The 25,826-nt window shown below is 41.0% G+C and overlaps 1 protein-coding gene across 2 annotated transcripts in view; it reads right to left on the bottom strand.

The window, feature by feature from the left end:
- The window catches only part of IBTK (inhibitor of Bruton tyrosine kinase), a 263,811-nt gene that overhangs the window by 57,910 nt on the left and 180,075 nt on the right, over positions 1–25,826 (bottom strand). For both annotated transcript variants that reach the window (XM_029595548.1, XM_029595549.1), the window contains 2 exons: positions 13,182–13,242; positions 10,965–11,092 (listed from right to left, as the gene is read on the bottom strand). In XM_029595548.1, coding sequence (XP_029451408.1) covers positions 10,965–11,092; positions 13,182–13,242 — 189 coding nt within the window. The remainder of the gene's footprint in view (positions 1–10,964; positions 11,093–13,181; positions 13,243–25,826) is intronic.

Below are 25,826 nucleotides of genomic sequence, written 5' to 3'. Positions count from 1 at the left end.
GGGAATTTTGATTTCAAGGAAAAGAAAATGCCACAACATGAATCTGGAGTACAGAAATCCAGGGGAGGAGCATATAAGGGGTGAAGTACCGACAACCACCAAGCACAAGAGGTATTTGGGAACAACCATATCTGATGATCTCAGTAACCAAATATTGTAACAAAACACTGGGAGAACCAGTGGAATGTTAGGTGAATAAGGAGAGGTATAATCACAGAAAAAAGGTGGTAATACCTCTGCATAAATCATTAATGAAATCTAATGTGGAGTATTGTATCCAATTCTGTAGACCACATATCTGGAGGGATACTGACATAGTAGAGGCATTCTAGAGGAGGGCACCAGTCTGTGCATCATAAACTATGAGGTGAGACTTCAAGACCTATAGACAGAGGAGAAGTAGATATTCATATCCCCCAGAGGTATAATCTAATGAATGAGAGGCAAGCATTTTCAGTAGAAAAGAAGGTCTGGAACAAGAGATTATGGTAAGAGCCAACATTTTTTTTTTACCCTCTCGTTTCTCTTCTGCTACTTCAATCATTTCTATTTACTATTCTATCTCTGCCTAAAGCAGAAGCTGGGGAAGGATGGGGGTCATGTACCTACCATTCTCCTTGTACTCTTTCCATTCTTAGATGATCCTCTTTGCTATCACATACAACCTCTACCAGAAATATGTTATTTATTTATTTAGGATTTTTATATACAGACATTCTCGATACAAATATCAAATCATGTTGCATTTTTGTTTCTCTTTACACATGTCTAAAAATGCTATTCTCATCTTCAGTTTTCAGTATCACTGAAATAAGTCCATTCCTCTCCTTTACTGCAATTAAACTTCCAATTTATACCCTTGTTATTTCATGACTTGACTTCTAATTGTCTTTCCTGTACTGCTTTCTATCTTCTATAGTTAACATAGAACAGAGCTGGTTCTCATCTTCTCTCCTCCCCAGGTCTCATAAGCTCTACAAGGAAATACATATGCTTTTATTACTAGTTTGCATATATTGAAGTCTCCTATGTTTCTTATATGGCATTTCATCTTCTGGTCCTTTCATGCTTCTTCCTTTGTCATTTCTTGTCAACCCTTGGTGTCTTCCACTAATGATGATCCTCTTTTGCTCTGTCTGATCCTGGCTCACCCCCTACGTTTCTTAGTGTTAGCATGGGATCTTCTTAGTGTTTGAGTACTTGCCAAGTTCTTGTGGCCTGGTTTGGTCTCTGTTGGAAACAGGATGCTGAGCTTGATGGACCCTTGGTCTGACCCAGCATGGCAATGTCTTATGTTCTTATAATGGATTTAGGATTTTGCTGCCCCTAAGCACTGTTAGTGCAGTGTCCCAACCCCTCCAACCTCTGTAACGTCGAACAACAGGGAACAGAAAGTTTAAAGCACAGGCCTAAAGTTTCCTGCAGCCGCTTAGGGTAGATTCTGTGTTAATAATTAGAAAATTCTGAAACACATTAACAAACATTTCCTTCTTTTTATTTTACATTATAAAAATAAAGTAGATTTTCAAAAACTTGCTTAAGTCTGAATAATGTATGTTTATCAGGTAATGAAAAGTGATCACAAGTCTCAGTACAGGGATGAGATCCTAGGGATGGTAAGAAGGGGGTCCATGAATGAACTGAGTAGGTGAGAGGACTGAGCATGGGGGTGAGGAGAAGAATGAGAAGGAAATACTGGGGATGGAGGGAGGTGAGGACCAGGAATTGGTCTTAGATGCAAGCATATTTTGCTTGAGAACTCCAGGCATGCCAATTCCTTGGTCCCAACACTCCTCCTTAGTCCTGCTCTTCCTGCCTTCACCTCAGTGGTTGCTCTAGTACCTTATACTAAGTAGAAAACCTCTTTTCCTTTCACACAGCAGAAGTTTCCATAGTAGTGAAAGACCTTTGTATTATACTGTTTTATGTAATGCTAAGCTCACACTGCATCACAAAAATGCAATGTAATACGAAGAAAATTGTTACCTTTGCAGTGAACTGCTATCATTAAAAGAATATTACAGATAATATTTTTCTGCTTTGGGGAGCCATCACAAAAAGTCCATGTACTAGATGAACTTCAAGACCATACAGGTCCCTTAGCTAACTTGGAAGAATGTAATCAGCTAATTATAAGAACTCCCCAAATACCATATTTAGCATAGCTATGAAAACAAGCAAATTGCAGAGCTGATGTTTTAATACAGATATAGTTCTCTTATCATCATTAGTATAAGGAAAATATCTAACAGATACAGTTTCCTACAAATAGGCTGATTCTTGAAAAAAGGTATTTTAGCAATGATTCAATAAACTCCTGTCATAACATATGCTCTTATTTCAAGAAACTAAAAATATGTATAAAGCATCAATGGCTGTTACTTAAATCTTTACAATAATTAGACATGACATATCAAACACCGATGAGGTGCATTAAATGGAACAATGCAGAGTTTCACCAAACATAAAAAACAAAACAAAAAAACACGTGCAGGCCAAACTTAAACCTGCCATTCTACCATATATAAATATCAGAATTAGACCATGAAAGTAGATTTTAGATTATCTAATGTAAACTGCAAAATAAACACCACAGACTTCCTGTAAGTCATTCCTCATCTGGGGGAAGGTATTTGGAATTAAAGCACTTTCAGGATTACAATTGTTATCTTATTGAATGAATGATTTATGGAGAATCCCATATATTTGGCAGTTTGCTATAGCAACACTCAGTCTTCATTTTGATAACTTTCTAGTATGTACACAGTTCCTTGAACATAGATTACCTTGTAAAAATCTTTACCCCCTTTACATTTGTCTATAAAATACAAATTAAAATGCATTAAAGTAGGAATATGTTTCTCTGATCTATACAACATATGCTACACTTTCATTGTGAAAGAACAATTATAGAAAAATTTAAAAAGCAATTACTGTAAAACATAAAAACAGTCAGTTACAGTGGACCCTTGACTTACGAACTCAATTCGTTCGCGAGGGCTGGTTGTAATTCAAGTTGGGTATTTTTCCCATAAGAAATAATGGAAATTCCCATCATGCATTCCGAACCTCCCAAAGCATCCCTTACCTAACCTTTTCATAATAAAAAAGGGTTGAACAATATGTCTAATTTACCAGAAACACCAATAATTTTCCTATTGTACTCACCAAAAAGTTATAAAATGTGCCCAGCCTACCAGAAACAATTTTATACTTTACTCACCATTCAAGTTGACATCTTTGGCTTGCAGGAAGGGAGGAGGGGGAGGATTCCCCCCCTCCCCACCTCCTCAGAGCACACCTCTGGCCCCCAAACACTCATTTCCCCTTCCCAGCATACTCATTCCTCCCCTCCTGATACCCTGCTGTAGCCAGCTGAGTGCTACACTCCCTTTCTGCTGCTGCACAGAAGCTTCCTTGGTCACCAGTGATGCTGTTGCTTGCTGCAATGCTGTGCCGGGTCTGCCTGCGCTCTCCTGTGAACATTTGCAGCTCTGGGTGTGCCTGAGATGGACAGGCCTCATCGGCAGCAGCAGCAGCCAATCACTGCAACAGCAGAGCAGAAGTCCCACCCACCAAGCCCAAATAAACGCGATTGACATGAAAAAAAATGCCCAATTAGAAGCAACCGCACGCACGAGCGGATACACATGGCCTTGGCCGGCATTCAGGTTGTAACTCAAAACTAAAATTTTGGTTGTAACCCAAGTTGTCGAATGTCAGGCTGGCTGTAACTCGAGGGTCCACTGTACATAAGTCTTCATACCCTTTGTCATAGGAAACACAAATTAGCTCAGGTTCAAATGACTTAAGGCCTATAAAAAGTTATAGTCCACCTGTGTCCAATCTGAGCTAATTTGAAAACTCCTGGATAAAGTATCATGCTGTTTCAGTTATATGAAGTGAATATCAAGCAAAAGTCAAAATATGCCAAAAAAGAAGCTGCTGAAAAAAAACTCAGAAAAATGTTATTCAAAGGTACAGTTTGGGGAAAGGCTATAAGAAAATGTCAATGTGTTTAAATTGTTCTTGGGAGACTGTCAGGTCCATAACTGCAAAGCAGAAACAGTTTATCATCACCAAGATACTTCAGGCTATTCATCCAAAGTCAATAGGTATGGGTTAAAGAAAGTCTGTGATGTTTACTCTGTAGAAAGTCACTGTGAGGCCTAAGTTTACTTGAAAAGAACTACAGAGGTATCTCTGACTGAGGCAGAAGAAGATGCTGACACTTCAACAATTTCAAGATAACTCCACAACATTTATTTATTTATTTATTTATTTCTTTTGTATACCGACATTCGATCGAGATATCACATCGGTTTCCAGAAAACAGGTTGAATAGAGCCGGAACTGCCCTATTTTACATTGTAACAAGAGAACAGTTGATTAAACAATAAATATAAGGAACATTGTAACATATGAATAAAATTAAAATTAAATATTAGTGGGTATATAGAAATGGCAAATAGCCTATATACAATATGTACAATATGACTTGGTTATGAGTAGGGTGGGGGACAGGGAAGAGGGAGGTTACGAGAAGGGTGGGGGACAGGGAAAAGGGAGGATAGAGAAGGGGGGAGGGGTTATGCGATCATGCAGAGTAGAAGTTATGCGGTAAGGCTTTCAAGAGCGTTTATTATAGGATGTTGGGGTTCAGGAGGGAATGCTTTCAAGAACAGCCATGTTTTGAGCTGTTTTTTAAAGACTTGCGGTGAGGGTTCGTTTCTGAGCTGTGGGGGGAGGGAGTTCCAGAGGGTAGGGCCAGCTATTGTAATGGCTCGTTTGCGTGTTGTATTGAGGTGAGCATTTTTAAGAGTTGGGATGGAGAGGAGACCTGAGTTGGTGGATCTGAGATTTCTTTGTGTGAAATATGGTTGGATGTTGTTGTTTAGCCAGACCATTCTGTTGTTGTTTATTTTTTTGTGAAGAAGGGTGAGGGTTTTATACTGGATTCTTTGTGTGATGGGCAGCCAGTGGAGGTCTTTGAGAGTGGGTGTGATGTGGGAGGATTTTCTGTGATTGGTGATAATTCTGGCGGCGGCGTTTTGTAGAACTTGGAGGGGCTTGATGTGGATTTCAGGAAGTCCAAGGAGGAGGGAGTTGCAGTAGTCGAGTTTTGAGAAAATAATTGATTGTAGTACTGTTCGGAAATCAAGCGGTTGGAGGAGAGGTTTGAGTTTTTTAAGTGTTTGAAGTTTGAAAAATCCATCTTTGATTATATTGGAGATGTGTCGTTTAAAGTTGAGTTGGCTGTCGATGGTTACTCCTAGGTTTTTTGTGGATGGTGTGAGTGAGGTTCTTGATAAGTTTGGCATCCCAGTGTTGTTTGCGCTTCCTGTGTTGTTTGAGGGGGTGCTCTCGAGGGGGGAAGCGGGACGGTCGTCCTGGATGTGAATGATTTCTGTTTTGGCTTGGTTGAGGCAGAGAGATAGTTGTGATAGCAGTTGAGATAAATTTGAACTGAGTTTGTTCCATCTTTCCATGGTGAGTTCAATGGATTTGGTGATGGGGAGGAGAATTTGAATGTCGTCTGCATAAACGAAGTAGGTGAGGTTGGCATCAGAGAGGTATTTGCATAGTGGGAGGAGGTAGATGTTGAAGAGGGTCGAGGATAGTGAAGAACCTTGAGGGACGCCATGGGTGAGGGGCACTTGGGAGGATTCAGAAGAGTTTGTCTTGACAATGAAGGATCTGTTAGAGAGGTATGATTTGAACCAGTTGAGTGTAGTGTCTTGCAGACCGATCTCTTTAAGTCTGGTGAGGAGAGTTCTGTGGTTGATGGTGTCAAATGCGGCTGATATATCGAGGAGGATCAGTAGAAATGTCTTGCCACTGTCTCGGCCTCTGAGGATGGTGTCGGTGAGGGAGAGGAGGAGAGTTTCTGTGCTGTAGAGTTTTCTGAAGCCGTGCTGTGTTGGATGGAGAAGATTGTGGGCGTCGAGGTGGTCTGTGAGTTGATTGTTGACAGTTTTCTCGATGATTTTTGCTAGGAATGGGAGGTTGGAGACTGGTCTGTAGTTTGCAGGATCAGATTTGTCGAGTTGCGGTTTTTTTATGATAGGTTTGATGATGGCGTTTTTGAGTTTGTCTGGGAAGATTCCTTGTTCGAGGGATAGGTTGATGATTTGGGTTATAGGTTTGGCAATAATCTCTCTGATGAGTTTTAGGGTTTTGATGGGGATGGAGTCTACGGGGTGGGATGCTGGTTTGGTTTTTTTGATGAAGGGTTCAATTTCTGTAGATGCAACAGGAGTGAATTGGGTCCAAATGTGGATGGGAGGAGGGATATTTGTTGAGTCGTTGTGGGAATGGGGAATCTTGGCAATGATGTTGTCGACTTTGTCCTTGAAGAATTGAGCTAGTTTGTCACTGGAGATGTTGTTGGAGTTTGGCATTGTGTCATTCTGGATTGGGTTGGTGAGTTCTTTGACGTATGAGAAGAGGGTCCTCGGGTTGAATTGGTATTCATGAATTCTGGATGTGTAGAAATTGCGCTTTGCTGTGTTGAGGTCAGCTATATATTTGTGTAGAAGTGTTCTATATTTGTCTTTCAGGTTTGGTGTAGGTGTTCGTCTCCATTGTTTTTCGGTTTGTCTGAGCGTTCGTTTGGATGTTTTCAGTTCGGGGGTGTACCAAGGAGCATTTTGTTTAGTAGATGATCTGATTTCCTTTTTTATTGTGGGGCATAATGTGTTGGCTATGTCAGCGTTGATGGAGATCCAGGAGTCTGTAGCTGAGTTGGCATCATGTAGGTTGATTGTTTTTAGTGCTTCCGGGAGTAGCTCTGCTAGGTCTTCACTGGAGCAAGGTTTGGTGTATTCAATGAAGCAGGAGTCTGTTTTTGCTGTGTTCGATTGATGTTGGAGCTTGGCTTGAATGAGGTAGTGGTCGGACCATGGAGTTGGAGTAGTAGTGGGTGATTCAGTTGCAGATATTTTATTGTTAATGAAAATTAAATCAAGGGTGTGCCCAGATTTCTGAGTGGGGGTGGTAATGATTTGGGAGAATCCGAGAGCTGTCATGGAAGATAGGAGGAGTTCGCAGGTGGGAGTTGTTGGTTGGGTGTCAATATGGAGATTGAAGTCTCCTAGTATGATGGCTGGTTCTTGTAGGTTGATGTGTGATGTGATGGCTTCGATCAGGGGGGAGAGGTTGTGTTGTAGGCAGCCGGGAGGAGCATAGAGGAGGAGTATTTGTAGATGTTTTGATTTAAATAGGTTAGTCTCGAAAGGAGGGGGTAGGTTTAGGGGGAAAGAGGAGAATTTAAGTTTTTTGTGGGCTAGGAATAGTAGTCCACCTCCCTTTCTTTTGCTCCTAGGTATGGAGAATATGTTGTATGTGTTTCTGGGCAGTTGATTGAGTAGGACTGTGTCAGTGTGTTTGAGCCATGATTCAGTTATGCAGAATATGTCTGGGTGGTAGTCTGAGAGCAGGTCATGAATGATTGGGATTTTTTTGGTGATAGACTGTACATTGATGAGTAGTAGAGTGATGAGTGTGAGGGTATTAAAGTATATTTTAGGGTTAGTTTGGATTTTGGTGAGACGTCTAGTGGATGGAGTGAATTTGGGAGGGTGGTATTGGTTGTAGTGGTGAGGAAGTTTGGGAATGCATTGTGTTAGATCCATAGCGTGTGTTTTTGTTGTGCGAGAGAGCCTGTTTGGTTGCTGCGTGACTGTATAATGTTGTGTGGAGAGTTTTGTTAGTATAGCGATGCATAGAAGATTTCAATAGATAGGGTGAAGGGTGGATGGAGGAGGGTGGGTCGGGAGTTTAGGGTGGTGGGGGGTTTCAGGGGAGGTCAAGGAGGATTGAGTCACTTAATGAGGTTGTAGTCACTTAATGAGGTTGTAGTCACTTAATGAGGTTGTAGTCACTTAATGAGGTTGTAGAACATAAAGGGAGTGCACAACGGGAGTGCACGAAGGAGCGCACAAAGGAGCAGGCTCCTTTGTCGTGCTCCTTCGGCGCGCGACGCTAGGCGCGCGGCGCTTGGGTGTCTCACAATTTAAATTTAATGTCTAATCAGGGCGGTCCCCTGATTGGCTGTGCGTGCTCAGCGTTCCCCTCGGAGGCGGAGGAAGGGCCGGAGGATGTCGTCGGCGTCTGCGGCTCAGGGAAGACGGCAGGGGCTGCCTCGTGGTCGGGGTCGGAGGCGGCCGTGGGTAGGTGAAATAAGTTGGGCCTTACCCCGGCGGGTCTCCGGCGCCGATCGCGCAGGCCCAGCACCGATTTTCCCCCTCTGCTCGGCAGGGCTGCGTCCGGATGAAGAGGGCTCGGTCGGCGGGAGTTTCAGATTTAAAGGCCAATCAGGGCGGTCCCCTGATTGGCTGTGCGTGCTCAGCGTTCCCCTCGGAGGCGGAGGAAGGGCCGGAGGATGTCGTCGGCGTCTGCGGCTCAGGGAAGACGGCAGAGGCTGCCTCGTGGTCGGGGTCGGAGGCGGCCGTGGGTAGGTGAAATAAGTTGGGCCTTACCCCGGCGGGTCTCCGGCGCCGATCGCGCAGGCCCAGCACCGATTTTCCCCCCTCTGCTCGGCAGGGCTGCGTCCGGATGAAGAGGGCTCGGTCGGCGGGAGTTTCAGATTTAAAGGCCAATCAGGGCGGTCCCCTGATTGGCTGTGCGTGCTCAGCGTTCCCCTCGGAGGCGGAGGAAGGGCCGGAGGATGTCGTCGGCGTCTGCGGCTCAGGGAAGACGGCAGGGGCTGCCTCGTGGTCGGGGTCGGAGGCGGCCCGTATGGCTTGTATGGCTTGTATGGGAGGGTGACAAGAAGGAAGCCACTGCTAAGGAAAAGCCATATGATGTACCAAATAGTATTTACAAGAGAAACGCTTAGGGAACATAGCACGCATGTGGGAGAATGTTCTGTGGTCTGATAAGAAGAAAGTGGAACTTTTTGGTTTCAATGTGTGTGGCGTAAGTTAGACAAAGCACATCATCCTGCTAACACTATCCCTAAGGTAAAGCATGATGGTAGCAGCATAATGTTAAGAACATAAAAACCACCACGCTACATCAGACAAAGGATCTGTGAGGATGTTTTACAGCAGCAGAGACAGGGAGGCTTGTGAAGACTGAAGGAAAGATGGATGGTATAAAGTACAGGCAGACCCTAGAGGAAAATCTGTTCCAGTATGCCATAAACCTGGGACTGGGGATTAGATTCACTTTTCAGAAAGACAATAATCCTAAACACATTAAGTGCATTAAGAAAGCAGGCGCTGACTATTCAGCGCCCGCTTTCTATGCAAATTTATTGCATCAGCCCCAAAGTAAAAGCAATAGTGGAGTTGCTCAGTAAGAAGGTAAATATCCTTGAGTAGCCCAGTCAAAACCCAGACCTGAATCCAACAGAAAATCCGTAGCAAGAGTTGAAGACTGCAATCCTCAGACTATCCCTAATCTACTTGCATGAGTTTGAGCTCCTCTACCAAGAAAAATGGACAAAAACTGCACCCATCCTGCTGTGCAAAGTTAGTAGACACCGGGGTAGATTTTAAAAGGAGCGCGTGCGCGCAGTTTCCGGCGCACGCACATGGACGCAACGATTTTATAACATGCGCGTGGACTGGGAGGGAACTTTCCTATCCCTACTCTTCCTACCTCTTCCCCCCGACCTCTAACATAACCCTAACTATCCCCGTTCTTTTTTTTTTTTTTTTATTTACTGCTCCGGAGCAGAAGCAACTTCCGCATGCCGGCTGGCTGCTGGCGCACGCTTCCCCGGATCAGCAGCTAATGGCCGCTGTCCCGGCCCGCCTCTGTCCCACCCCTCCCTGCCTAAACACGCCCCACCAGCCGCCTCTTTTTCAAGGCCCAGCACTTGTGCACGTATCGGGACTTACATGTGTGGCGAGCCTTTTTGAAAATGCGCGCGGTGCGTGCAGGGCCAGACCACATACATAAGTCCCGATGTTTACGTGCATGGCCCTTTGAAAATTCACCCAACTTATCCTCATTGACTCATGGCTGTTATTGCTGCAAAAAGAGAGTTTCCACCAAGTATTAAGTCATGACTTTTTTTTTTTTTTTGGGGGGGGGGGGAGGGTTTAAATTCTTAATTACTTTTGGAATATTTGTATAATTGCCTTTGATGATGAAAGTACAGAATATGTTGTATAGCTCAATGAAACAAACTCCTACTTTAATGCACTTTGATTTGTATTTTTTAGATAGAAGAATGTGAACAATGTACAAGGGTGTGAAGACTTTTACAAGGTAGTGTATTATTTCTCTTTTGGGAGCCAAAACAACACAGATATTTATGACAAATTTGCCTATGCCACAGATAATTCAGCTTTACTTGCACAATTCTGTGAAATTAAATAGACCAGTATGTGCCACCCTGCTAAAAAAGCAGCCAAATGAATGATCATTACTCTATTTATTTATTTATTTATTTAACAGTTTTATATACCGAATTTCTTGTAACAGGATTACAAATCAAAACGGTTTACATAATAACAATAACAGTGCCTCAAATAGTGCAATTACATTAAAAAGAGGAATACAGAACTAGGATCATGAAACTGTTGAAACAAACCAGGGTGTATGTATATATATATATATATATATATATATATATATATATATATATATATATCGAGCAATGATACATGGCTGGTAGAGAATGGTTAGGTTAAGACCATGGTATTGGCAAAGGGCCTTGGGAATTGGGGCTAAAGTAGGACATATAGCATTTGACTGAATCGAGAGAAAGCAGGCAAGAGTCAATGAGTTACTGGTGATAGAGTTGATTTAAGATCATCTGGCGTATGATTCAGCAAAGGCCTGCTTAAACAGCCAGTTTAAGTTTAAACTCTAGTTGAAGTTAGCCAATGGCCTCAACTCAATAAGATTATCAGAGTGGAAAATCTATGTTTAGGTGAAGCTTGTGACCCTCTACATGTATTCTTTGAAACATACTGTAGATATGAAATTATCACATTTATGCAACTTACTGAGAGTTCTGATCTGTAATTATTTCTTCTTTTGAAAAGATAAAGTTTTCGCCATCTTCAGATTCCAAATAACTTATGTCTGGTCCATCTAAATAGGGTGTGATAAATCTTTTATCCATAGCTGGAATCTAAATGCAATATAACTTATTAATCACAGCAGTACAATGAAATACAAATATCAGATAATCAAAGCCCACCTTTTATAAAAGACTAAATGAATTTTCTATTAATGGGGTGCTCAAAATGGCTTACTATTCAGTTAAGTGACAATGCTCTGGCCAGACAAGATATAGACCCAGGCTGTGAGCCAATCCATCTGGGAAAGTACTATTTAAAACTGCCAAAGCAGCATTTGGGAATACCATGCAGCTTTTTAAATTCCTACTGAGGTGGTTTTCTGACATCACAGCTCTACTGCTAGCACACAATGGATTTTCCCAGCACCTTCAAGGTAAGCTAGCTTAAAATTGGTTTCAGTTTAAAACTTATCATACATCATAGTAAGAAGCTTCCACCCGAACTGATATTCAACTGCATTAATTTTGGATATGGTATTTCCATTTTGGTGGCTATAAGCTGAAAGCAAACTTATTGGATATAAAACCAAAACAATTTGTTATATTCCTAGTAAATATTTGACTTCCTATTTTTAATGGCCCAGAAGGAATTGCAGCTTTTTTTTTTCTTTTTTACAATTACCTTCAACAATCATTTCCTCTCCTGCCTATTATCTGCTACTAATAGAAAACTAATGGATTTCTTTCAGCATCCCTGCTTCCTCTATATAAGGAACCCAAGATAGCATTTTCAAGGGTGTAACCTCCTTTTACCAGTGATGGTTTCTATACAGTAAGTTCTCCTGTAAATGCTAGGTAAGGAGGTGGGGGTGGGGCAATTTTCAAATGTCTGTGGGTAGCTGAAGAGTCCCAAGGACACTGCATCAATTCTCCCAGGGAAAATATATGTGCGTACTTTCCCTTTGAAAATTGCCTAAGGAAAAAGTACTCAGAGACACGCACCTGTTTTTTTCTGAGGTCGTTTTTCCCCTTCAAAAAAAAGAGTGTGTAATTTTGAAAATGCAAAAGTGCGTATATCGCTGCATTCCCTGCTCTATCCCCACCCCTGGGAAATAAACGCAAGCACGCTATTCCACAATGCGCAGACTTTTACCCATGGGAAGGATGGGCAATTTTTAAAAAGTCCCTTTACCCGAACATTACCCTCTTCATAATATAATGCCTTTCTAAGGGCTCTATGTACTTAGCATTTCTCCACAGACACAAAATGGGAGAAATTCTTTAGTACATGTGCCCCTAAGGGCCTAGTTTTCTAAGGCTTTTCTCCCATTCTGTGTCCATGGGAAAAAATGATTAGTAAATGAGGCCTTAAATATATTGCAAAAGTTTTTACAGTTACTAGGGCATAATGAGCCAGAAGTACTAAAGGGTTTTCCCCAGTTTGGGCCTATGGGAGATCTGTTTTGTACATTTGATCCACTGCGACGTGCATAATCATTTGCCACTACCATAAAAGTAAATTAGAATTTTTTAAGTCAAGTTCTACGGCTGCATTCCCCATTTTGCACTTACTGCACAGATAACTATAGATAAAATAAACATTCTTTCAACTAGGAGTAGGAACCTTCATTTTTAGTTTTTATTCTATTTTACCTGGTAATTTATCAGTGTTTATTACAACAAAAGACAAAACCAGGAGAAATCCATGGAAAAAAATGACTCAAGTTTTTCCAGGCAAATATAATTTTTGTCCTTGTTGTAATAAACATTGATAAATTATTGGGTAAAATAAAATAAAAATGGAACACAAAGATCCCTAACTAGGAGTTATTTCCCTGACCTCTCTAGTGTGTGCTAGGTCACAATATGAGGCTATATACAGGCATAGGCAAAAAATAAATAGCCTACTTTGCACAAGCTGAAATCCTTTTTAATAGAAGCTGAACTCTAGTTTATATAGTGAATTTTAGCTTTGCTCTTACAAGTAAACATATCTGCACACCTCCAAGTCTTATTAAAATGTCACAAGGACTGGATGCAAAGGACATGGTCCCAAAATGCATATTGCAACGTAGCCTCACAACAATTTTTTTTTCTGGTTTGTACAAATCAATGCACAATGCCACCTACAGAGAGATCACATTGACCAATATCACTTCTAAGTAATGCTAGCAAACATGACAAAATATTAAAAACTCACCATTTTTCTATATGCTAGAGATAGATCCTTCAAAACATCGTCACTTAAAATATCCAAAGCTCTAAAAGAAAAACAAAAAAATCAAACAAACAAACAAAACCTGCATAAATGTTAAGTTATCGTCTTGGGATTATTGAAGACAGCAGCTCAAACTGAAAGAAGTGTTCATACATGTTAATTGCCTTTCCATGGATCCTGCTAATAGTCTAGTCCAATCTAAACCAGTGGGTTATTTCCAACCACAGATAGGGGTGCCAACTTTTAACAGTTAAATTTCCAAATATTTGGAGATGCTGTTTAATATCTTCACTTGGGCCAGTTTTTGGGGTGGATGAGCCGGGTGGTTGTCCGGGGTGCCGTCAGCTGAGGTGAACCCTCTGAGCACCATGAGAACAGAAGATGAGAGGCCTAGCGTGGTCACGGTGGATCCCATCCCACCATGGCCAAAGAGAGGAATTGCATAACCATGGTGCATCCCATCCCGCTGCGGTCAAAGACACACCCAGCCTGGCTGTGGCAGATTCCACCCCGCCACGGCTGAAGAGAGGAGTGGGGTAGGGGGCAGGGAGGCACCATCAGTTAAGGTTAGGCGCTGATCAGACAAAATTATTAAATCACAAGAAGATTGTGAGAAAATGCAAGAGGACCTTACAAACTGGGAGACTAGGCATGCAAATAGCAAATTAAATTTTATGTGAACAAGTGCAAGTGATGCACTTAGGGAAGAGTAACCCAAATTATAGGTACACGAAGCAATGTTCCACATTAGGAGACACCACTCAGGAAAAGGATCTAGGCATCATCCTTGATAACAATTTGCACAGTGTGCAGCAGCAGAAGCCAAGAAAGCAAATAGAATGCTCAGAATTATTAGGAAAGGAAAGGGGAATAAAACAGAGAATATCTTAATGCGACTTCATCTTACATATTGTATGCAGTTCTGGTCAGCACATCTCAAAAAAAAATATAGCAGAATTAGAAAGAGGTTAGGACTCTTCAGCCTGGAAAAGACAGCTGAGGGAAGATTATGATAGAAGTCTGACAATAATGAGTGGTGAGGAATAAGTAAATGTTAATCAATTGTTTACTCTTTCAAAGAGAATAAAGACTAGGGGACACACAATGACGTTACTAGGTAATACATTTAAAACTAATAAGAGAAAATATTTTACTCAACACATAATTAAGCTCTGAGATTTGTTGTCAGAGGATGTAGTGAAAGCCATTAGGGTAACTGCATTTAAAAAAAGGTTTAGTCAAGTTCCTGGAAGAGAAGTCCATAAACCATTATTAAGTTGCAGAAATCCACTTCTTATCCCTGGGATAAGCAGGTACTTATGACCTGGATTGGCCACTGTTGGAAACAGGATACTGGGCTTGATGGATCATTGGTCTGACCCAGTATGGCAAATCTTATGTTTTTATGTCACTGAGAACATCTACATACTTTGCCTCCATCTGCTGCTAGGACGACATAACCCACTGGTTTTGATTAGACTGAACTGGTGTAGCAGGATGAAATAGAAGTTATTAGCTAAGTGAAACAATAGCATCTCAGAAAGAAACAAATGTTAGATATTAAGTTCACAAGCAGACTTTGTAATGGCTATGGTTTGGGAGGTAGTAGTGCAGAGGTTCTGATCTGGTATAATGGTCTCTAAGATGATGCAGAGTGTCTGTGCAAAGAGATTCCCTCTAATGCAGAGGTGGACAACTCAGGTCCTCAAGAGTCATAAACAAGTCTGGTTTTTAGAATATTTGCAATGAATATACATGAGATAGATTTTTATGCACTGCCTCCACTGTATACAAATAGACCTTATGCATATTCAATATGGATGGCCTGTTTGTGGCTCTTAAAGCCCGGAGTTGGCTACCCCTGCTCTAGTACACAGCATGCTTGCCGGTCTTTTCTGCAGCCCTCATAGAGGCCAGATGCTCACAGCCATAACAATCTGTCCTCATCTATGGCCTCAGCAGAGACTACTGATGCTATTTCAAAAACATCACCGGTCAAATAAGAACATAAGATTTGCTATACTGGGTCAGACCAAAGATATTCTGTTTTCAACAGTGGCCAATCTAGGTCACAAGTTACTTGCAGGATCCCAAGAAAATAATATATTCCACGCTGCTAATCCCAGGGATAAGCAGTGGACTTCCCCAAGTCCACCTTAATAGTTTACGGACTTTTCTTCTAGTAACTTGTCCAAACTTTTCTAAACCGAGCTACACTAACAGTTTTTACCACATACTCCAGCAAAAAAATTCCAGAGTTTAATTATGCACTGAATAAACAATATTTTCTTCCATGTGTCTTAAATGTATTACCTAGTAATTTCATTGCATGTCCTCTAGTCTTTGAAATTTTGAAAGAGTAAACAGATGTGTCTACCCTATCCGCTCCACTCATTTTATAGACCTCTATCGCATCTCCCCTTAGCCATGTCTTCTCCAAACTGAAGAACCTTAGCCTCCTCTTAAGCCTTACCTACTTCCACTATATTTTTTTTTAGATGAAATAACCAGAATTGCACACAATAGTCAAGATATGGTCATATCATGGAGTGATACAGAGACATGATATTCTCAGTTTTATTCTCTATTCCTTAACTAATAATTCCTAACATTCTCCTTGCATTCTTGGCTGCCCCCGCACACTAAGTAGAGGATTTAAACATATAACCCACGATGATGATGTCTATGTCCTTTTCTTCAGTGGTGACTCCCAATGTGGAATCTTCCATTGTGTAACTATAATTTGTGTTTCCCTTCTCTATGTGCATCACTTTGCACGTGTCCACATTTAATGTCATCTGACATTTGGATGCTCAGTCTCTCAGTCTCGCAAGGTCCTCTTGCAATTTTTCACAATCCTCTTCTGATTTAACAATTTTGAATAATTTCATAACATCGGCAAATTTGATCACCTCACTTGTTCCCATCTCTAGGTCATTTATAAATATGTTAAAAAGCAATGGGCTAGATTTTAAAAGCCCTGCACGCGTAAATCCTGCCGGATTTACGCGTGCAGGGCACTCGCGCACCTATTTTGCATAGGCCACCGGCGCGCGCAAAGCCCCGGGTCGCGCGTATGTCCCGGGGCTTCGTAAAAGGGGCGGGAGGGGTGTGTCCGGGGGCGTGGCGACGGTTCAGGGGCGGGCCGGGAGGGCGGTCCCAAGTCCCCCGGCACTGCGGCCTATGCTAGGGGACGCCGAGGTGGCGCGCGCGCAAGTTACGCCTGCTTCAAGCAAGCGTAACTTGCACAACAAAGGTAGGGGAAGGTGGGGGGACGAGGAGGGAATGGAGGCAGGCTGTGCGGCTTGGCATGCGCAGGCTGCCGATTTTGCGCAGCCTTGCGCGCGCTACGCGCGTATCTTATAAAATCCGGTGTACTTTTGTTCGTGCCGGTTGCACGAACAAAAGTATGCGCGCGCATACTTATTTAAGATCCACCTCAATGGTCCTAATACAGATCCCTGGGGCACTCCACTATTCATTTTCCTCCATTGCAAAAATTGACCAATTAGACCTACTTCTCTGTTGTCTATTTTTTAACCAGTTCTCAATCCACAATAAAATATTGCCTCCTATCCCATGACTTTATAATTTCCTCAAAAGTCTCATGCGGTACTTTGTGCAACACTTTCTGAACATCCAGATACACTATAATCAATTGGCTCACTTTCATCCATGTTTATTAGCACCTTCAAAAAAAAATGTAGCAGATTGGTGAGAGAAAACTTCCCTTGGCTAATTCTATATTGGCTTTATTTCATTAAACTATCTATGTTCAGTAAATTTGTTCTTTAACAGTTTCAAGCATTTTTCCCAGCACAGAGGTCAGGCTCATTGGCTTGTAGTTTCCTTCTCACCCCTGGAACCCTTTACAAAAACTGGTGTTATGTTGGCTACAATCCAATCTTCAGGTATAGTAGCCGATTTTAATGATAGCTTACAGATTTCTAATAATAAGTCTGCAGTTTCATTTTTCGCTTCTTTCAGCACTCTGGTCTAGGTGATTTGTTTCTCTTTAGCTTGTCAGTCAATTTGCCCTATTACATCTTCCAGGTTCACCAAGATTTGTTTTAGTTCCTGTGATTCATCACCTTTAAATATCATTTCTGGCATGGGTATCTACCTCACAATAAAAATTGAAGCAAAGCATTAATTTGACCTCCTTGCTATGGTCTTGCCCTCCCTTGGTGTCCCATTTGCCACTCGATTATCTAATGGTCCAACTGAATCCCTGAAGGCTTTTTGCTTTAAATGTACCCAAAAAAAGGGTTTTATTATGAGTTTTTATTTCTACAACCAGCTTCATTTCAAATTCTGTCTATGCCTTTCTTATCAATGCTTTGCATATAACTTGCCAGTGTTTATGATGTTTCTTGCTTTCTTCATTTGGATCTCTTTTCCATTGTTTGAAAGATGTGTTTTTGGCTAGGAACACCTCTCTCACCTCACCTTTTAACCATGCCGGCAGCTGTTTGGCCTTCCTGCCACCTTTTTAAATGCATGGAATATATCTGATCTGGGTTTCCAAGATGGTATTTTTAAACAACATTCATGCCTGATGTAAATTCTTAACGTTTGCAGTTGCTACTTTCATTTTTTTCCTAACATTTTTCTCATTTTATCATAATTTCCCTTTATAAAGTTAAGTGCTGTTTCAGTAGATTTCCTTAATGTCCTCCTTCCAGTTATCAAGTCAAATTTGATCATGTTATGAACTCTACTGCCAAGTGGCTCCAATACCTTTACTTCTCGCATCAAATCATGTGTTCCACTAAGGATTATGTCTAAAATAGATTCCCCTTTGTCATTTCTTATAATAGGTGCTTCATGAAGCAGTCATTTACTTTATCTAGAAACTTCACCTGTTTAGCATGTCTTGATGTAACATTTACTCAGTCAGTTCTGGAGAACCGAAAGCACCCCTTATTATTGTGATGCTAATTTTGTTAACTTTCTTAATTTCTGCTAGCATTTCCATCATTTGTCTATTCATTCTGGCCAGGTGGATGGTAGTATACCCCACTGATATTCTATTCTCCTTCTCACATGGAATTTCTATTTATAAAGATTCTATAGTACATTTCCTGCAGAACTTTTATCTTGGTGGTTATGCTCTCTAACATACAAGCTACTCTGCCACCAATTTGATCCATCCTATTATTGTGATATAATTTGTATCCTGGTATCACAGTGTCCCATTGGTTATCCTCCTTCTATTACATCTCTAAGATGCCAATTATATGTACTATAGAGGATATTTTTATGTATATTTTATACTAGCTGTACCCGGCTACGCGTTGCTGTGGCTCAGTCTGGTTAAATGGAAAAGAAAGAAAAGAGAAAGCGCATGTCTGTAATATGTTTAATTTCACAATGCTTGTGGGTATACAATATTTTTTGTTGTTCCATTGTCTGTGCAGATATAGAGATTGTCTGGTTTGCAGACTCTAACTTTGCTGGGAGTGGGGGTGGAGCGATGTCCACGTAAACTCTTCCCGTGGTGGCTGAGACCCACGGGCGGCTTGACAGCACTGCCTTCCCCCTCCCCCCCCTCCTGCAGTTGCGAGATATTTACTTGGCTTCTCCTTATCTGCGGGACTCAGGGGGCGGGGGAGGAGGGCGAGCTGTTCTCTGTTCAGCTCTTTGCGCTTTGGCTGCTGCAGCTGCATGTAATCTCTTCACAGCCACTTTCTACTGCATTTGCTTTGCTACGGCCGTCCCAACTCCCTCCCCCCTTCCCCAGCGGCGGAGGAATGGGCCGAGCCGTTTCTCAGAGCGGCGACTCGTCTGTCCTTTCCTCTTCCCCTCTGTGACACCCAGCACGTAGCGCACAGCTCTATGGTCTCTACTCTCTACTGCACATTTGCGGTCCGTCGATCAGAGCCCATTTATATTGTAGATAGCGCGTGTTGCTTTTACGTCCAACAGATGGCGCTGTTTTTCCAAAAAAGCTTGTTTTTACCTGTCACACGTGTGACATCTATATAATATAGGTATATAAAAACACGCGCGTAACGGAATGCAACGCTGTGTCAAAATTTCAAAGCAATCGGTGAAGAACTTTCGGAGATTTAAGATTTTGAACAAACGAACATTTACATTTTTATTTATATAGATATGTAATTTTATTTTATTCTTCATTCAGTGCTATACATTCTAACTCTCCATCTTATTTTTTAAGACTTCTAGCATTTGTATAAAGACATTTTAAAATATGTCTTTTGCTTGTATTAATAACCTCCTTATTAGTTGACAGGTGATCTGGAATCTTTCTGCTTGACTAGAATTTTTTTTCCAGACCTCATCAATCAGTAGTGAACAGAATTCACTTTGATCTTCTTGAGGAAGGCGAACAATTAATTCCTGTTCCCTTTTCAGAGTTGTATGCAAATGTTGGACTACATACAAGTCTGATAGAATGCTATACTGCCTTTCCCAAAGCGGTCCAAGGTCTTATACTCACACACAGGGAACCTGATGCCAAAAAAAATTACAAAGGTTTAGTTTAGCTAGGAACCACTTCTAAGAAAGAGAAATGCATCTAGTCAGAAAAATGACTTGAGGTACACTAGGAGGGCTGTGGCAGCATAGAACTACCACACATACTCAAAGATGCTTTACGAACTCCTGAAATATCAATGTCATAACCCACATGTATGACAGTTGATACACTTATCTTCAGACAACTAGGAGTAATCATATCAGATGCCAGGATAATTCGAGAAGGAATGCCGACTGCAGAAACTTCATCTGTTGAAGTTAAGTTGGACTTGCTGAGAAAGAGCACTTAAATCTTGAGACTAATAGAATAAGTTAAGAGTAAAATGAATAAAAATAGATAAAGTGGATAAAGTGCTGTGTTAAGACTATGTTCGGTAGCTGCGGAGTGTAAGAATTTCTTGGTAACTTGCTTGCCTGGTGCAAAGGTAGCAGATCTCACACACCACTAGATAAGATTTTAGAGAGCACTGGGGAAAGAATCAACTAATGTGGTACATGTGGGTACCAATGACATAGGAAGGCACTGGAGGAAAGTTGTGGAGGCTAAATTTAGGCTCTCGGGTATGTGAATTCCAGAAGTCTGAACAGTAAGGTTGGAGACTTAGAAAGTATCCAAACAAAAATAAAAGGGAATCAATTTATCTAACCATGTGAAATATCCTCTATGTAATTCGCCTTAAAAACTTTATATAACATCAAAGAGTTTTCTAACATAATTTAAATAGGTACTAGACCCCTCACTGCCCAAAATGAACCATTTGAAATAGTTATACAATTAAAAATCATATAACATACATATCTCACACACACACACACACACCTATCATACATTAATCACATACTCCAACCACTCATACAATAGAATAAAAGAATTGTACATAAATACGAGTTGTAAACACAATGTATGTAACAGGATAGAGGCCACTGTTTCACCAAAATGGCTTCATAAGGGGGATTTGTAGCATGTGTCTGTTATAATGTGTCTTTGAAACGCAACATGGAAAATTTCACAAAGGGCACTTGCAGGTCCACTCCATACGTGTGGACCTGCAAATCCCCCTGATAAAGCTGTTTTGGTGAAACAGTGGCCTTTGTCAGAATATCCTCTTACATATATTGAATCAGTTGTACTTTTTATCTAGAACTCATATTGTATTTGTGTACAATTCTTTTATTCTATTGTATGAGTGGTTGGAGTATGTGATAGATTAATGTATGATAGGTGTGTGTGTGTGTGTGTGATATGTATGTTATATGGATTTTTAATTACAGCAGAATATGCCATACTGAGTCAGACCAAGAGTCCATCAAGCCCATCATCCTGTTTCCAACAGTGGCCAATCCAGGCCATAAGAACCTGGCAAGTACCCAAAAACTAAGTCTATCCCATGCTACTGATGCCAGTAATAGCACAGACCATTCCCTAAGTCAACTAGATTAATAGCAATTAATGGACTTATCCTCCAAGAACTTATCCAAACCTTTTTTGAACCCAGCTACACTAACTGCACTAACCACATCCTCTGCAAACAAATTCCAGAGCTTAATTGTGTGTTGAGTGAAAAAGAATTATCTCCGCTTAGTCTTAAATGTGCTACCTGCTAATGTCATGGAGTGCCCCCTAGTCCTTCTATTATCCGAAAGTGTAAATAACTGATTCACATCTACTCATTCCAGACCTCTCATGATGTTAAATACCTCTATCATATTCCCCCTCAGCCATCTCTTCTCCAAGCTGAATAGCCTTAACCTCTTCTGCCTTTCCTCATAGGGGAGTTGTTCCATCCCCCCTTATCATTTTGGTCCCGGGGAAGCACGCGCCAGCAGCCAGCTGGCATGCGTAAATTATTTCTGCTCCAGAGGACCAGCAAAAAACAAAATTAAAAAAAAAAAAAAAAAGATAAGGTTTAGGGGGTGCGGAGGAGATGGGAAGGGGAAGGAAGGTTAGGCAGGGGCTTAGGGAAGTTCCCTCCCAGTCCGCTCCTTAATTGGAGCGCGCCGCATGCATATCCATGCGCGGATTATAAAATCTGGCTCGCATGTGTGTGCGCGGCCACCTGATTTTATAACAATCGTGCTTATGTTATAAAATCAGCACGTCCACATCTGTGCACTGGGAAGCGCACACACATGGATGCGCATGTGCATCTTCTAAAATCTATCCTTAAGTAAAGCTACTACAGTAGCATATAACTTTAAAGGAGACTTTGATACAATGAGGAAATTATAAAAAACTAAAAGGAGCAGTTGCAAGTGTTAAAAATTTGCATGAGGCATGGAAGAATATGCTGGTGGATCCCTAAAGGCTGGAAATAAAGAAAAGAGTGCATGAGTGTAACTTGCTGGTAAGGCAGTTGCTTCCCTCACCAAATAAGCCTTGATACTGTTAATGCACTCCATCACTGCTCTCTGCTTCAAAGGCAGTGGGAAAAGGGGAATTGGATTCAGACACCAACCAACGAGGACCCCAATTTTTACAGTTTGGGGAACAAATAAACATGGGGGTAAACTTGATGATGCAGTTTTTACTACCCTTAATCACACTAAGCCTGATACTTTTAATGCAGCTCCATCCTTGCTCTCTGCTTCCATGGCAAGGGTTAAGGGAAATTGGATTCAACAACATTCGTGGGCCCTGATTTTTAAGGTCTGGGCCACTGATAAGCATGAGGGTAACCTGCACAATGCAGCAGATACTGGCATTCCATCTGCCTCTTTGGACAGAGAGGTAAAGAAACTCCTCATGAACCCCACAATTTGGTGACGTGACTGTTGTGTCCTCTGGCCTGGCAGGTACATAGAAACATAGAAATGAAGGCAGAAAGAGACCAAACGAACCATCCAGTCTGCCCAGCAAACTCCCACACTTATTTTCCCATACTTATCTGTCTCACCGACCACCAAGTTCAGGGCCCTTGTTGGCAAATGTCCGACTCGATCTTCCTGCCACCCCCTGCCGCCGACGCAGAGAGCAATGTTGGAGCTGCATCAAAGGTGAATCATAAGGCTTAATAGTTACGGGTAGTAACCGCAGCATCAAGCAAGTTACCCCGATGCTTGTTTACAAGCACTAAGATAGATTCTTACATTGTAACAGGTGGTCTATATGAGGACAGAGGAACGATTGAGAACTCACGGGATCCACTGTTTCCAGTTGAAGACCTTCTGCTACCAACCTAGGGGACGTAATTTTGTTTTTAAGAATGGCTAACACCATTTTACTCAAAGTCATCATGCTCACCTGTCTATAGTTTCCCTGATCACCCTTGGAGTCCTTTTTAAAAATCGGCATTACACTGGCCACCTTCCAGTGTTCAAGTATCATGGAGGTTTTAAATTATTGTTATTAGTAATCTGTAACCTGATTTGTAATTTCATGTTTTCATTCCTTTAGAATTCTAGGGTAGGTGCCATCCAATCCCGGTGATTTGTTACTTTTCAGTTTGTCAATCTGATTTATTAAAGCTTCTATTATCATAGATATTTGCTTTAGTTACTCAGAATCTCCACCATTAAAGAATGTTTCAAGTATGGTTATTACCAATATCTTCATAAGTAAAAACATAGCAGAAAAACAAAATGAATTTTTTGCCTATTTCCTTGTCCTTCTCGAGCATCCCTTTTGTCCCTCGGTCATCTATGGGCTCTATCAACTCCCTCACATGTTTTTTGCTTTGAATGCAATTGAAAAAGTTTTTATAAGTTTTTGTCCAAATCATACAGTTTTGGATCTTGCAACCACTAACTGGATTCAAGATATTTCACTTTCGTTTTTTTCAGTAGGATCTACATTAATTTTCCCACCACTAAGTCAGACTAACCAGTACATTTCTCAACCTACTCATTTTTATGAAGGTCCTCAGCCAACCTTCTCCAATCCTGCAGAACGACTACTGTCTCCCAAGATCTACTGAACAGATTCCTCAGCAGACACACTAGAATCTCCCCGAGTTCCCTTAATATCAAAGGATGTAACCTATAAAGCCAATGGACTTCAGAACCGTCTTGCAACTTATAATTTTCTCAACAATAGACTACTGTAATTCTCTTCTGATTGGCCTTCCATCAACAAGCATCAAACCTCTGCAGATTCTTCAGAATTCAGCAGCTAGAATTTTAACAGGAACAAAAAAAATATGTTCACATCACCCCAATACTAATGTCGCTTCATTGGCTTCCTATTAACTCTCGAATAGATTATAAGATCCTGATCATCACTCACAAATTAATACATGCTGATCATCATAAACATACTGGTTTAAAAATCACTCCACAAATTACCAGAACAAATCTTCGATCTAACAACACTTCTTGTCTAAAAATTCCTCCCATTAAAGATGCTCAACTATCAACTACTAGAAACAGAGCATTCTCTATTGCTTCCCCCAAAAAATGGAACTCTCTACCGCCTTATTTAAGAACTCAATCTAACATCAAAAAGTTCAAGAAGGACCTAAAAACTTTCCTCTTCCATACAGTTTACATCAATGATCATCCATAACAATCCATCTACAATCAATTCAACCATTCAAACCCAAACAAGAAAAAAACATTAACTACAACTGGCATCAACCTTAAGTGTTACAATTTCAGAAATTTAATATGAAGCCCTCCTTTAAGATGAATTAATACTATTTTTGTTACTTTCCTTTTTACATCTTTCCCTTCTCCCCCTCTTTCACCCCACCATCCTCTTCTACCTATCATTTCATTATTGTTATTGTTTTCTTCTTTTGCAACTATGTATAATTTATCTGATTGTTGTTTTGATCCTGTAAACCGTTGTGATGGCTAAACCGAATGACGGTATATAAAAATGAATAAATAAATAAACAAACATAGCTTTGTTCACTTTCAGTTCTTTAAATTCCACAAAATCCTTTTTTTCTGAAAATGGTTTGGTATCTACCCCACTAACATATGTATCCATGCAACATTAGTCAGTCCTCCTGAAAACTCTTCAGACTGAATAATGAAAAAGCTATTTAATGCTTCCACTTTTGTCAGTCTCCACAAAGCCATCCTTTTCTCCTCTATTTTACAATCCCAACTCTACCTGTCCTTTCATGGACAAACCTAGAAAAGCCTCATCGCCTTGCTTTACTAAGAGGTAGATTTTAAAAGCATTGCTCGTGCAAAAATGGCCACATGCACACATATGCAGGCCGCGCGCGAGCAACGCAAATTTTAAGAAGCCGTGATATACATGCATACATACCTGTGCATGCATCAAGAAAAAAAGTGAGAAAGGGGCAGAGCATGGGTCTTCCAGGGTGGGGCCAATACTTATGCATATAACTTTGAATTTTAAAAAAGCTGACCTTGGTGTACGTCGGTATGCTATCCACATAACTTTACTGCTAGTCCTGATGAGGAACATGTCTGGAGATATCAAGTTTTAGAGCTTTCAGAACAGCATGAAGGGTTCAAGGGCAAGTGGGTGGGCTTACAGGATAAAGAAACAGAGGGGTCTTGAAGACTTCAATATCAACTGGACAAACTGGTAGACTAACATACTTTAAAATGCCCCTGCATACGCGCGTAAAAGCTGCTAAAGCCCTAGCAGAAATGTGTGTGGGGCATTTACTCGAGCCGCCTCTTAATATTACGTACAAACATACGCGCGTACCTGTGCACACAATATGCTTGTTTATGGACGCATGTGCGTTCCTTTTAAAATTAGCCAGTATGTCAGCAATCTTTTCTATCACTCGTGATAGTGTTGTATACAGTACTTTCCCTGCTTGTTTCAGTTTTAAAAGATGTTCTTCCCTGTGCTCTTCTTTCAAGACCCTTGTGCTTTTTGAATGCTAATCTTTTTGCTTTTATTCTTTCAGCCACTTCTTTTGAAAAGCATAACAGTCTTGTATCTTACTATTAATTTACTTTCCTAATAGAGATTTGTTGACCTTGCTACAGCTTTTTTTTTCAGTTTACCCTACTATTCTATTTCACAAAGAACTTCCCACCCTGCCAGTGCCATGTATATTCATCTACTCTGAATTACAAAGATCAAAACAGGAGTGACAACAAAACTGAATTGGCTAAGTAGTGATTAAGCTTGTATGGCTCACAAATGGGAGATATCCTTATATAGTGCAGTATATGCTGGGACAACTGGGCAGA

The sequence above is a fragment of the Rhinatrema bivittatum genome, chromosome 3, assembly GCF_901001135.1.
Source record: "Rhinatrema bivittatum chromosome 3, aRhiBiv1.1, whole genome shotgun sequence".
Classification (NCBI taxonomy): domain Eukaryota; kingdom Metazoa; phylum Chordata; class Amphibia; order Gymnophiona; family Rhinatrematidae; genus Rhinatrema; species Rhinatrema bivittatum.
The sequence above is the reverse complement of the archived record's forward strand: the minus strand, read 5'-3'. Positions and strand labels throughout refer to the sequence as shown.